The sequence below is a fragment of the Schistocerca americana genome, chromosome 9, assembly GCF_021461395.2.
Source record: "Schistocerca americana isolate TAMUIC-IGC-003095 chromosome 9, iqSchAmer2.1, whole genome shotgun sequence".
Classification (NCBI taxonomy): domain Eukaryota; kingdom Metazoa; phylum Arthropoda; class Insecta; order Orthoptera; family Acrididae; genus Schistocerca; species Schistocerca americana.
The window spans coordinates 183,387,476-183,402,696 of NC_060127.1; the positions used below are offsets into that span (position 1 = coordinate 183,387,476).

Genomic DNA, 15,221 nt, shown 5'->3' on the forward strand with positions numbered 1-15,221 from the left:
GACTGAAATGGTGTGCCGTACTCACCTTGTGGCGGGAGGGCCGTGTGGGGGCTGAGCCGCCTCTGGTTGTCCAGGTCGAGGTCGTGCTCGCGGTCGTGGTCGTGGTCGAGCGTGTAGCGCAGCACGAGCCTGACGGGCCCGCGGCCGCGCCACTGCTGCAGCACCTCCAGGGGGCGCTCCGAGTCCGACAGCGCCCGCTCTGCAACGCGAGACACAACCTCAGAAGATGACGCACTCTGCCCACATCGAAACGACCTCATAAACCACTTCTTGTGTGGCACATACACTTCCGGCCACTAAAATCAGACCGGGAATGATAGTAAATAGCAAATTTTTAATTGAAACTTCCTGGCAGGTTAATGCTGTATGCCATACCGAGACTCGAACTGGGGACCTTCTCTGAAGTTCCAAGGTGCTACTCCAGGCGGGTGTAAAATGAATGTGCGCAACGGAAAATACTGAACGCGACAATCAAGATTTGGCCTTGTTTGACTATCCCCTGAAGCTGATCTTAGGGTCTCTTGATGGTGATATTATCTCCTCCTTCTTGCTCTTTAACATACAAATTACAACATAAACGAATGATTAAGGGAACTAGTGACTACAAAATGATAAATGCTGTTTCTGCTTATACATTTATTGTAGATTAAAACCCTTTTATATATTACGAATGTTTATATATCAATGTCCAATGGACATAAAGAGATACAAATGAATTTCCTAACTAGTACGATTGATCAATTGCCCAAATATGCCCCTTTTTTGGCTATGTGATCTAATAAAAATAAGGCGAGATAACTGACATCATCTACATTCCAAACACTAGAAGACACTACTTTCAAAGATGATCACGTGATGTGCATCCTCAGTGGAAATAAAATTTACATGATCACAGCAGTTTAGCTTTATATCCCTAGAAAGCCGAAGCAATTAGCAATATCGCCATATGTACTGCGTCCCGTGCGTCGGAGTGATGGTTCTCGTACACGTCTGCGACGAAGGAAGAACTCCGGCCACAAAATATAAAAAAAAACCCTCATTCAAACACTAAGACGACAGAAGGCGGTCCTCGGACTAGTATAATCTAATACTGTCTTCTCCTCTCTGTGTTCTACAGACGAGAAACACGAACTCCCAGCAACAAGGACGTTCAGATAACGTCTCAATGTGAGTATAAGCAGAAGAAGTGCTCTCAATCAGTGAACGCTGCATACTCAACGACGACTCCCTACCCGGAGGCGAAGTCCACAATCGTGTAAGTTCGCAACAGTACAGTGCCTAACCGTTCTAACTATAAAATCTCCTGAATGCACAGACAGCAAGTTCGTCTGTACCAACAAAAGCTGATGCTGAGCGACTATCAAACATGGGCACTCAAATCGGAAGACTCACTTTCTCTCCACTTCTGGCTTTCCAGAAAAGCTCAGCTCCTCTCCCTCGTAGCTGCAGAAGTCGAATCATATTCTCGAAACCACGGAATATTCTCCCTCTCTACAGATTCTTCCAAACGCCGATCAATCATATTTTAGTCTTTTACTGTCCAGCGCCGACAGTTTGCGAGGAAATCCCTATCCCCGTTAATTAGGAATTCATACAATGGTACGCTTCTCAGAGTAAATATCCTCGGAAATAACCCAGCCTGCGTGATTTCTGAGGTAACGCTTCCTCGTTCGTCTCTGCTGCATCCAAGATTTTCAAAGTTTCCAAAGTATTATCCGGTTATCCTCATGGCCCCGCTACAAAACCGGCCGGCCGCCGCTGTATTGTGCTTCAGCGCTCAGGTGTCCCGACCGTCCGTCTTGGCTACTTGCTGTGTCAAGCTGGACCAACACACCTGTGCGGCCTGTTCCACCCAGGGCCTGAGTTACGCCTGCAGTTTCATTTCCACTGGCGTTCCAACCTCTACTAGTATAGGCAATAATTCATTATGCCCTTTCGTTATTAAAGACATTGGTTCAAATGGTTCAAATGGCTCTTAGTACTATGGGACTTAACATCTGTGGTCATCAGTCCCCTAGAACTTAGAACTACTTAAACCTAACTAACCTAAGGACATCACACACATCCATGCCCGAGGCAGGATTCGAACCTGCGACCGTAGCAGTCGCGCGGTTCCGGACTGAGCGCCTAGAACCGCGAGACCACCGCGGCCGGCATTAAAGACATTCCATCACCTTTCATGCAATAAGCGTTAACAACTATTTACAAGGTGTACGTGACAATTTCAGTCTTCTTTTAATATTCATATATACTATGTACAACCTATCAAATGATACCTAATTCTGGTTCTAAATCAAGGCGACAAAGTATGTAGATGGGTGCTAGCTTGTGAGGTGCGAAATTAAAAAGTTTAGAGTGTAGGAGACGAGATACTGGTGGAAGTGAAACTGTGAGGATGGGTCGTGAGTCGTGTGTGGGTAGCTGCGCACACTCTGCTGCAGAGTGAAAATTCCGCTCTCGAAACTTTTAATCTTTGTGCGAATAAATTATAGTAGTAGTCCCACATGACAATGCTAATCAGTGGAAGTTGCTGAATAAACTGCAGCCGGTCGCGGTGGCCAAGCGGGTCTAGGCGCTTCAGTCCGGAACCGCGCAGCTGCTACGGCCGCAGGTTCGAATCGTGCCTCGGGCATCGATGTGTGTAATGTCCTTAGGTTAGTTAGGTTTAAGTAGTCCTAAGTTCAAGGGGACTGATGACCTCAGATGTTAAGTCCCACAGTGCTCAGAGCCCAATAAACTGCACAATCTTACGGGAGAACACTGTCCGACATCCGAGTACACATGTTATAGTCGATGTGTTACGCTTCTTCTTTAATAATTTTCGTTCTCATCTTCTTCTACATATTTCTTAACATCAGACTATGCGATTATTCTTCCCAGAGACGAGTTTGTCACGTATAATTATAGGCATTTACGGTAATTTTCTATGAAGCGTACTATAGTCACTCACTGCTTTCTTTTGGTTTAGAAATCGCCATTTATAGGTGAAGCAAAAATAAATATCAATAATAAATGGTGGCGAGAAAACTGTTATTACTTATTGGATTTCTTCAATTATTAATTTAACTAAAATCATGTAAACTTTGTTATGCCTGTTGATGGTTTTATGTATGGTACGTCAGAGGGCGTACTTAATGCTGTATTTTTATATCATTGATAATCTTGACTTCTCTTGGTACAAAGATCGTGTTTTTAAATTTACTATTATTTTGCATGAATCTATCCTGTGTAATCTGTATTCTCCCTTCCCCCCGTCGGAGATTGGGTCCTCTCTCGGGCATGGATGTGTGTGTTGTCCTTAGCGCAAGTTAGTTTAAGTTAGATTAAGTAGTGTGTAAGCCTAGGGACCGATGACCTCAGCAGGTGGGTCCCACAGGAACTTACCACAAATTTCCAACGCTTTGCTGCATGTGACTGTAATTTACAAACTCAGTTCAAAATTTGTTCGTTAACTGCTATGTCCTTGTGCATTGACGCTATATTGAAGTTATAATACTTGTTTTTATTACATGAATCTTCAAAACTTTAACGTCTGGTATCTGCTATATGTCATTATTGTAATGTACTAGATGTGATTCATGTCTATGATATGTAACATTGTCTTCGTGTCTGATTTTATGTCTTATGCTCTTCAGCACTGACGATGACCACATAGGGACTGAAATCGATTTCTGTAATAAATCAGTTCAAACGTGTTACAACCAAGAATATCACTTTTGTTGTTTACAATACAGAAAATTGTTTACCACAAGGAACCATCTTGGCTATGTAGTGTATCATTCCTCCCAAAGCTGCGATTCTTTCCGTTTACAATTTTTGACGTAATGACGGAACATGGCGATCATACTTAATGTTTTATTAAAAGCAGCAGCCCAGATTGCAAAAAATTATTTTTATTTCTGGCCAGCAATATCAGTCTTTAACACTATCATCACGCCAGGGTTCCAGATGACGTGAGGAACCAGTGTGCGGGGCCACTACATGCTACCAACTAATACCTGTTGTGATTTGAGCGGTTCGTGACAGGTACCGGTCGGTATTACACAGTGGATTCACGCACTGGCTCCTCACGTCATCTGGAACATTGGTCCGAGGATGGTCTAGTAGACTGAAACTGCTAACCAGAACTAATTTTTTTTATTTTCATCGTCTAGACTACTACTTTCATTTAAATCTTTCCGTGTTGTCTATTTTTTGTACGTCGCATTTGCATCTTCACTTTTGTAGAGGCAGCTATAGCCCTGTTTCTCCTGGTGGACGGGGAACAGAGCTGACGCAAAGAGATACCCAATCCAGTTTCTGCTACAAATTTAATACCAGTAAGCTCCCCCATAGCCGATTCTTTAAAGAATACAGCTCCCACGAACAAAACAGTTTCAAATGTGTGATTACAGACGAGCTAATATGTTAAATGCTTATCATTAAGCATGTACAACATCATTTTCATATTCATAACTCACAGTACATCCTAATACCTGAAACTTAGATACCTGTGCAACTGACTTTCCATCAAGCGATGTTTTAAAAGGTGCTGTGAACTTTCCTTTATAAGCCATTGTTTTGGTTTTATTTTCTGATATTTTCGAGTTTTAGAGAGTAACCACTGAATCCAAACGATATAGAATAAATTGTAAATCATCCTCCGCCTTTTCTAAAATTATTTGACCATCAGCAAAGAGTATAGTATTTAATTCCTCTTTTTTTGGAATTAATTTTATTCCTGTGTTAACTTCTTGTTTCCGTCGTCTAACAATGTCGTTAAAATAGATGTGAAATAATAAAGTGGGTGAGAGACTGCACCCTTGTCGTACTCCTCTGTTAATTCCTAATGGTCCTGTTCTCTCTTTGCCCGTACTAATGAAAAATCCCTCATTTATATACAAATTTCTTATCACTTGTAGTAAACGTTTCGAATGACTTCGTCTTCCCATTAAATGCCACAGCATGTATCAACTGACTCTGCCGAAGGCTTTTTCATAATCTACAAATGTAGTCTGAGTCTCAAAGTTATTTTATCGTGTCTTTTCAGTTACCTCTCGCACTATTGTGGTACTTTCACTGCATTATCACCCTTTTTCTAAAACCATTTTGTTCCTCCAATAAGAGGTCGTCAGCTATTCTTTTCAGTCTGTTATTAATTATTCGTGCTTACAATTTATAGCCAGTGTTCAGCAGACTAATTCCCCTTCAGTTTTCACAAGCATTTCTGATTCCTTTTCTATAGAGTGATGTTACTTTCGCCTCTCCCCAGGAGTCAGACATCGTCTTCAATTTCCGTCATTCATTTTGTAAGTAGGCTGTTTAGGTTTTTTTATTGGTAACGCCACCTCTGTATGAAAATCACTGGCTGTGCTGTGTGCAGTCTGTGGCTAGTTTGCATTGTTGTCTGCCATTGTAGTGTTGGGCAGCGGCAGCTGGATGTGAACAGCGCGTAGCGTTGCGCAGTTGGAGGTGAGCCGCCAGCAGTGGTGGATGTGGGGAGAGAGATGGCGGAGATTTGTAATTTGTCATGAACTGCTATATTTATATATGATGATATCAAGGTAAATACATTGTTTGTTCTCTATTAATATCTTTCATTTGCTAACTATCCCTGTCAGTAGTTAGTGCCTTCAGTAGTTTGAATCTTTTATTTAGCTGGCAGTAGTGGCGCTCGCTGTATTGCAGTAGCTTGAGTAGCGAAGATTTTTGTGAGGTAAGTGATTTGTGAAAGGTATAGTTTAATGTTAGTCAGGGCCCATTCTTTTGTAGGGATTATTGAAAGTCAGATTGCGTTGCGCTAACAAAATATTGTGTGTCGGTTTAAGCACAGTTTTGTATAATTGTTTAAAGGGGACGTTTCTTATGTCGACCCTTAGCCGAGGATACCTCACTGGAATCTTCTGATTTTTTTTTCTTGTAGTTTGTGTAATTAGTGTAGCTTTTGTTTATTGCTAGCGCGTAATTGTAGAGAAAATCTCCTTTGTAGTTGCAGACTTTCATTGTTGTACAGTGAAACAGTTGTGGCATGCATGTAGATTTGCACCAAGTATTTCGCAGCTGCGCTGGCAATTAAGTAGACATTATTTCCATTGCTATGTTATTTTACTTTGCTCTTCAAATTGTGCTTTTCTGTGTTATCGTGTGAAATATTGTGACAATTATGGCGTGTGAAAAACGTAATACTAGGCTCCAAAGTAAACTGAGAAATGACAGTGAAGACGAAAGCAGTGTGTTAGCGCCGCAGAGTAATGAATTAACTAATGTTCAAAGTAGTAATTTGGTAATTGCGCATAGGGAAATGGAGCGGGCGGCAAACAATGGTGTAGACAGTGAAACAGGTAGTGAACAGGGAAGCGTTATCGATCGATTGGTCGGCAACAGCTCGCCTCAGGAATCGGGAATGACAGAACACAATATTGCAAATACTGCAGACTCAGGTTTTGGGTTCTCACCGTTTTCTCAAATAAGTCAAGACACATTTTCCGCTTGTCAAAATGTGAATGTTGCCGGTGCAACTTCACTGCCGAAAAGCACTGAGGAACATGTTTCAGACACCAGTGCATTGTTATTACAATTAATGCAACAAATGGGACAAAAGCTTGAAAAGTTAGACACAATGGAACAACACCAGAGACAAACACAGCAACAGTTAGACACAGTGGAACAAAATCTCAAAAAGTTAGACACAGTGGAACAAAATCTTAAAAAGTTAGACACAATGGAACAAAATCAGAGACAAAGACAGCAACAGTTAGACACACTGGAACAAAATCAGAGACAAACACAGCAACAGCTTCAAAAGTTAGACTCATTGGAACAAACTCTTGAACAAATGCGTGAAGATTTAACTACTGAGTTACATAACATTGAATCGAAATGTCAAAAAGTCTGTAATGACGTAAAAACTCAAATTTGTGAGCATTTTCAACCTATTTTTTCGCGGCATGAAAAGGCATTACAGAATCACGAAGCAGCCATAAAAGAACTGCAAATTATTGTTCATGAAAATCATGAGACCTTGCAAGCTAAATTTGACTCAGTTGCATCTACCGATTCGGTTACGCAACTTGCAAAAACTCAGGAAAACTTAAAGAACACAGTAGATTCGATTTCAACACAAATGGACACTCTGAAACTTGGTTCAGAAAAACACATTGAGGAAATGTGTTCACTATCGGAGAAAGTAGCCGAACTTTCGGATCAGTTCACTAACTTATCTACGAAGGTAGATGATAATCTGAACGACACAAAACCGGTAGTCTTTAATGACACAGAAGAGTGCGAACAAATTAGGAAATTCAAACAAAATCAGAATCAAATTAATACGCAACACCAAAGAGAAATCCGGGAAGTACAAGATCAGCTGACTCAGGTAATACAAGAATTACGTATTTCAGAGGCCACTCGCGCTCCAATACGGGAAGAGGGACTTAGAAATACGGAACAACCACAAAATAATAACACAGGACACTTCGGAAGTTATGAAAGAAATTGGCAAGGTGCACCGAATTTTGAAATGGAACCGCCGAAACGACGTAACAATGACCGATATGCGACTCGCCGACATGATGACTTTGACTATAAGCTGTTCATTACTACACGTAAATTCAAAACATTTAAGAATTCTGGCAACGACATTCATCCACAAGCATGGCTCCATCAATTCTCTCATTGTTTTCCTCCCAACTGGTCATTAGAGCACAGATTAGACTTTATGTGTGGCTACTTAGAGAATGAACCAGCTGTAAGAATGCGGTCGGTAATTCACGATTGCCACAGTGAAGGAGAGTTTTACCATGCCTTCCTCTCAGCATATTGGTCTCAGGCCACACAAGACCGAGTAAAACAAAGCATCATAATGATGAAACGTTTCGAACAATCTGAATTTTCCAGTCTTATGAAATATTTTGAAGACATGTTGCATAAGAATCAGTATCTTTCAAACCCATACAGCCCCTCAGAACTCATCCGCATTTGCTTAATCAAACTGCCTGAACATTTACGACATATTATTTTGGCAGGACGTTGCAAAGACGACATTGAAGCATTTCAGGGACTCTTACAAGAATTAGAAATTGACACTGACAATCGCGGAACGCGAAACCAGGAACACAACAATTACAGGTCACATCCGTCGCAATTCCGCGATGAAAGAAGTAATAACTTGACACGACAAGGCTATTCTCACAACACAAATCGTGACCAAAACAGACACCACCCGTATGACAACCGTTGGCAGAGTAGTAATAACTACAGGGAAAGATCACCTCTCCGTGGTAATGACTATCACAGAGACAATAAGAGAAACAGACAATATGGTAACCAGAACTATTATTGTCAAGGGAGACAGAATAACTTTAGACGCAACGGACCAGCGCGCAGTTACGATTCAGGGAGAAATTCTCCACCACGTGGCCGACAAGAAAGAAACTGTGTAAACTACCGACAAAACGACAGACCTGAATTCCATCAGAACTGGCGAGCTTCAAACAGGGCAGGGCCTTCCCGTCAAAGTGAATTTGTAGAAGTTAGGTCTCCTAATCCCAATAACGGCGCGCGCCAACAAAGAGACAGACAATGACTCGCACAGCAGGCAGCCGCGTGCGCCCGCTGGCTCCGAGAAAAATAACATAAGACGCTAGCCTTGAGAAAAATTTTAGCATTCTTTACCGATGTATACAACATGATAATTGCGTTGAAGTTGAAACTCTGCGTACTAGGAAGAGTAGAGGTTTATACCACATTTCACATGTAAAACCGTTTATTGAAAGATAATCTGCTTTTTAACTTTGTCTTTGCCATATAACTTTTCACTTTACATTACTAGTATGCTGTGTCAGACTTAAGAAACTGTTAACATACAACTATGTTTGAAGTTAAATATCCAGTCAAGAACCAAGAGAACTTATTTAAACAGAAATTACGAATGCATTGTTATAGTGAACAGACGACACAGTGTTGTATTTGTACATTCTTGCTTGTTAGTTGCACGATTACGTAACGACTATCAGGCTTACATACTTAGGACACATACTGGTACTGCTAATGAGATTTTAATGCAACATTTTGGTTTACTTGAAAATACATTCTGGGTTTAATGTACTTTCTGTGAGATACCAGACGACACAGTGGTTAGTTTAAGTGACAACTACACGGTTTTATCACGACGCTTCTAATGAGTGACAATTTACAATGTTGCTTTTGTAGTGTTTCTGTTTTATTTCTGCACAGTTTTTCTGTTTTATTCTGCAAAGTAAAACAGGTTTTAGTAGTAACTTTTGTGGTATAGCTACAATGAGACTGCCTTTTCCATAGCACAACAATACGTTACAGCACAGTACTTTCCTCATCACGGCAATAAGCGTAATAACTAAGACATTTATACGCAAAGCATTTCACTTTTGTGTATTATGAGGTAAGTACATTGACTTCTGCAGAACTTAGCTTTCGGAGGACGATAACTACTACACTTCCACACAGATTATGTTGCAACAAGACGCACATTTAGCGCTACAGTACACGTATTTGAGTGATTAATTTTGTACTTAAAACATTTATTTTTAAAGATTTTTGAATTACAAAGAAAGTTTTCCGTGATACATTTCATTCCATTGCTGTAATCTGTAACACCTGAGGGTATAATTACATTAATCCTCAGGGGGGTACACGCCTACTGTGTGTACCATGTGTGTGGCAACCACAAGGAACCCTAGCTATTATGGTATTTGCTTATACAGCTTTACACATCGGTACCATATTTCTCTAACACACAAATTACACAGCTATCTGATCATTTAACTGAGAGATAAACATGTTTTTTACTACATCAGTGACAGATGTTTACGCAATTACACAGTTGGATAACTTCACACTTATGAAATTGTATTTTGTCTGTACTTTGTGAAATGCTCATATTTTTTCGGAACCATTGTGATACTATGAGAGCTTTGAATGATGTATTTGGTATGGATTCATGATTTTTAAAGTACGTTTGAGGCAGATGACACTTTTGACATGAGCAGAGAATTTTTTTAATTATTGGAGGAAGCTACGACGATTTTGAGATTTGACTGAGGTGTTATGATGTTATTTTTACGACGACGATGTGTATTATGCTGCTGAGGTATGTTTACAATTAATAGGCTGAGGCTATATGAGTTATTTGATTATGCTTCATATTTATAATGACGAAATATTGACGAGTGTCGATGGATACGTATATGTGTAATAAGGTAAGAAGTAATGAATAGTGGGTAGGGACTCTTGACTTGTGAAACAGGATGTTGGAAACCAAGAATCGTACTTTAGAATTATGAAATGTGTGTACATGTGTGAATGTATTACAATGCCGACGAAAAATTTTTTGGACACTGTTATATTCATAGGATTTTCTTTCTACAGATTTGCAACGCTAATTCTTGACCTGTGAAATATTTTTATGTGAGACTGTCACTGTAGCGGAAACTGGTGTCGTAAATATTTCCGTAAGAAAGTTAAGTGACCACCTGCACGTAATGCGTCGTGGGCACGCAGCTGTGTCAAACACCTGGAGAACAAGCCATTAGGGTGTGCCTTTCCGGAAGCACAGGTAGAAAAAAAAAAAAAAAAAAAAAAGGAAAAAGGCAGGCCTTTATCCTCGCCATTGACATTCCTTTAGAGAAAATATTGCAAATGCGACACCCTCATTACTTCCATTAACCTTGCTATTGACATTCCTTTGTAGAAAGCATCGCAAATATTACACGCTCATTACCTGAAAACATATGATTACTCGTACTTTGTGCTAATTACTGCAATGCTTATGAATTGATGGGAAATATTCGTACATCTGCACACCTGATTATGACAAGTGTCTTTCTATGAGAGTTGAGAGCTACTGACTTACGAAATGCCACATGACTATTGAATGATGTTTTTATGCTTTGGTTTGCGTAATTGCTTATTTCATTTGACATCTGTTTTTCAGCTGTGTTGCAGCATTGGTTTCATAAAATAAAATTAAATGCATTTGCTAATGTGAACACTTTCTGTCAACAGATCTATTAAATAATAATTTTGTGATCCACATTCTTCAAAAAAGGAGCACTTGGAAAGGAAAGAACAATAAGAAGGGACTAGTAACAGTAATTGCATACATAATATTCTTTTCAAGTACATGGTAATATTTTTTTACAATAAGTTGTTGTGGTGCACCACTTTAATTACATAGACATTAAGATGTGAATATACATTTCCCTTATCTGCATTGTTGTCTTTACTGTAATATTTTTTCTGCTTGAGCTATGTCATGTTTAGATATAAGCTGCTGTTTGCCAGGCATAGTGCTACTGAACTTTAATTTGTGTTACTCTGCTAAGCCAGATTTATTTTTTTATTTGCTTCGCATTGCCTCATATTAGTTGTAATGTTGAATTGCTTGGTAATTTAGATTTACTGTAGCTTGCTTTGCGATTTTCCATTTTTTTTATTGCTGTTTATATTAATTGTTTTATGTGCTGCTGCATTGCCTCGTCCCTTAGTTTAGCATCTGAGCTCAGTAGATTTAAGTTAGCTTAAGAGGGGGTAGACTATATAAGAAACTAACTATTATAAATTTATAAGAAATAGGATACTGTACAGTGGAGAAAAACTATTATTGACAGAGGATGTGAACAAGATACAGAAGGCAGGCTTAGATAGGACTTTTTGGGAATAATGATGAACAAAGGGAGATCTACATGCAAAATACTGCAGTAAAACAAACCCTGTCCTTTCCCTTTTGTGTTAGCCCACTATATGTTTGTGTACCCTTGTGTATTTGTTTTCTTCCTGTCTCTGTGTAGTTTCATAGAATTTTTTCTTCTTTTAATATTAAGCTACATTCACTATGATGAGGAATACTGTTATCCTCAAATACAATTGGCATTAATAATGTGTTATTTACTTTGTAAAGATGTTTAGACATTATTTATTCTGTTTTGTGTTAATGCTCATGTGTGAAGTTGATGTTTCGAAAGTTACTCTGATCTTTTATGTATGTACTCATGTCATAATTCCTGTAACACTGATGTATATGTTATTTCTATTCTTTTGTAAAGCCCCTATTACTACAAATGTTATCTATATTGTTATGTTTTTAATGATGTATTGTGTACCTTTGTTATTGTATTCTTATGTTATAAAATTGTAATTGTCACCAGTTCATGATATTATTAACTTGTTAGTTACATTTCACTGCACACGTTTCTGTTGGTCATAGTACATGGACAATATGTGAGAAGTAGGGACTGATAGTGTTTGCACGTGTGTTAATGATTCAGCAAGGGACTGGATAACACCATTGCTGGTTCTAAGGACAATTCCAAAAACTTTGTGACTGCACAAGTGGTGGTTTATGGACTTGCTATATTCTCCGCAAGACTCTTCGATGGTGATTGTGCACCTGCACAGTCACAACAGATGGCTGCTGGCCGTGTCTACAAGGACTACAGTAGGTCTGCATCTTTGATGGCCCACCAATACCATTATTTCTACAAGGACTGCAGTGGGTCTGCACCTCTGGTGGCCCACCAATACCGTAATCTCTACCAGGACTACAGTGGGTCTGTTCTGTGATGACCTACCTACCAATATTCTTCAAAACGTCGAATGACTCTGCTGTGGGTTTGCTCCATTGTGGCCCATTACCTGTCAGCATGTCAAGAGTCAGCACTGTCTTTCCGTTGGAAGGACAACACTACTTCTTCAAGACTGCATGGAAATCCACTACTTCTATGTGCATTTTCTTTTACTGCTCAGACTTTGAGAAAAACTCTGCATTTTTACTGTGATGAACAATGTGGACTGTCTTTATGGACTGTGAGAAATTTTTAGCTTTTGACCAACATTGTATCAATAAGTGTGTGCATTTGATTTCTTTGTTATTGTAATTATGAAAATTCTTTTTCAAATCTGTATTGGCCACTGCCCAATCCAATTTGTAAAAATTTTTGTGGGGAGCATGGGGGCTATGTAAGTAGGCTGTTTAGGTTTTTTTATTGGTAACGCCACCTCTGTATGAAAATCACTGGCTGTGCTGTGTGCAGTCTGTGGCTAGTTTGCATTGTTGTCTGCCATTGTAGCGTTGGGCAGCGGCAGCTGGATGTGAACAGCGCGTAGCGTTGCCCAGTTGGAGGTGAGCCGCCAGCAGTGGTGGATGTGGGGAGAGAGATGGCGGAGATTTGTAATTTGTCATGAACTGCTATATTTATATATGATGATATCAAGGTAAATACATTGTTTGTTCTCTATTAATATCTTTCATTTGCTAACTATCCCTGTCAGTAGTTAGTGCCTTCAGTAGTTTGAATCTTTTATTTAGCTGGCAGTAGTGGCGCTCGCTGTATTGCAGTAGCTTGAGTAGCGAAGATTTTTGTGAGGTAAGTGATTTGTGAAAGGTATAGTTTAATGTTAGTCAGGGCCCATTCTTTTGTAGGGATTATTGAAAGTCAGATTGCGTTGCGCTAACAAAATATTGTGTGTCAGTTTAAGCACAGTCGTGTATAATTGTTCAAAGGGGAAGTTTCAATTTCATAAATGAAACAGCCGGAGCTCTAACGTTAAACCTCCGCATCCGATAAGTTATGCATTTTATTCGCCTGCTAAATGTGTTGTTGTTTCGTTTTTACGTCGCATGTTTTCATATCCGGAGAATATGGCGGCCAATCGAGACCCATTCCAGTGGCCTCAGGGTACCCCAAAGTAAGAATGCGGTGCCCAAAGTGCTCCTCCAGGACATCAAACACTCTCCTGCTTCGATGGGGTCGAGCTCCGTCTGCATGAACCACATCTTGTCGAAATCAGGGTCGCTTTGGACAATGGCGATGAAATCATCTTCCAAAACCTTCCGTACCATTAGGTAGCCACCGTGACATCAGGGAATATCGCACCGATTATTCGGTGACTGGATATCGCACACCACATAATCAATCACCCGTTGAGGGTGAAGAGACTTCCTGATAGCGAAATGCGGATTCACAGTCGCCCAAATGAGCTATAGACATCGGTAAAATGTTGTGGCGTTTTGGTCTGAAAAACTGTTAATGTGGCCACAACATTCTAACACGAAGAATTCGCCAATGATTAAGAAAAAACGTTAGTAAATTTTAAAGTGCAGCCACATCACTCCATGAAAACTAATAATTAAGAAAATCACAAGGTACAGAAAGACATAATTGAAGGAGAAGAAATAGTAAATGATTCCGCAGCTCTTTGCAACGGAACTGTGTTCTCTGGCCAACGGGACCAACAGACCGCCGTGTCACCCTCAGCTCAGAGGCGTCACTGGATGCGGATATGGAGGGGCATGTGGTCAGCTCACCGCTCTCCCGGCCGATGTCAGCTTTCGTGACCGGAGCCGCTACTTCCCAATCAAGCAGCTACTTAATTGGCCTCACACGGGCTGACTGCACACCGCTTGCCAACAGCGCTCGGCTCAACCGGACAATGACTCATCCTACTGCTAGCAAAGTCCGGCAGTGCCCATCTTCGGTGATCTGATGGAAATCCGTATTTCCACTGCGACAAGGACGTTGGCACTCTTCCGGATAGAATGAAATAGTGTTAACCGTAATATCAAACTCGCAAATTTTCCAAATAGCTTTCCGCAGTAAACTCTCTATGGCTGCAGCTGAAAAATTGTGAAAGAAAACATAAAAACTTCAAAAACTACTACATGAGGTTACAAGATCTATATAAAAGAATCTTTTCTATTTTCCTACTTGTGATTAATTTTCATAAAAATTGAAATTTATATATGGCTATATAGTAAAACATTTTCTTTGTCGTTTGACAGAAAGAAAATAAAAGAAACCGCATTACTGATGCTGTATCTTGAGGAACATGTCTGGCCAAGAGATCAGAAACTGTTTGCTGTCATCCAAAAATAAATTTAAGTATCAAAAATCCGTGACAGAATGTGTCAAGCCACGCCAGATACTATTCCAAACTTAAACATAATGAAACTATACTCATATGCAAAGAGCGGTGTAAACATAAAAACCGGAAAACAACACATTTATGAGGCAAATAAAAAACAAGTACAGCTGAGAACAGGTCAAATACAGCAAAGGTGTGAAAAGGAGGAATATGCCACTATTTTACTGGAGCAAACTCTAAACAGAAACTCAGTGCGGGTGTTGTCCTAACATCCCTGGGTTGCAGATGAAGTGCCGTATTTAGACTTGTGACCGCTTTTTGTTGGCAGTTAACTGATGTCAATA

The 15,221-nt window shown here is 39.9% G+C and overlaps 1 protein-coding gene across 1 annotated transcript in view; it reads right to left on the reverse strand.

Moving 5' to 3' along the window:
- LOC124550802 (apoptosis-stimulating of p53 protein 2-like) overlaps positions 1-15,221 on the reverse strand; it is a 700,925-nt gene that overhangs the window by 580,542 nt on the left and 105,162 nt on the right. Inside the window, exon 2 of the mRNA XM_047125528.1 lies at positions 26-199. Within this exon, the coding sequence (XP_046981484.1) occupies positions 26-199 (174 nt within the window). The remainder of the gene's footprint in view (positions 1-25; positions 200-15,221) is intronic.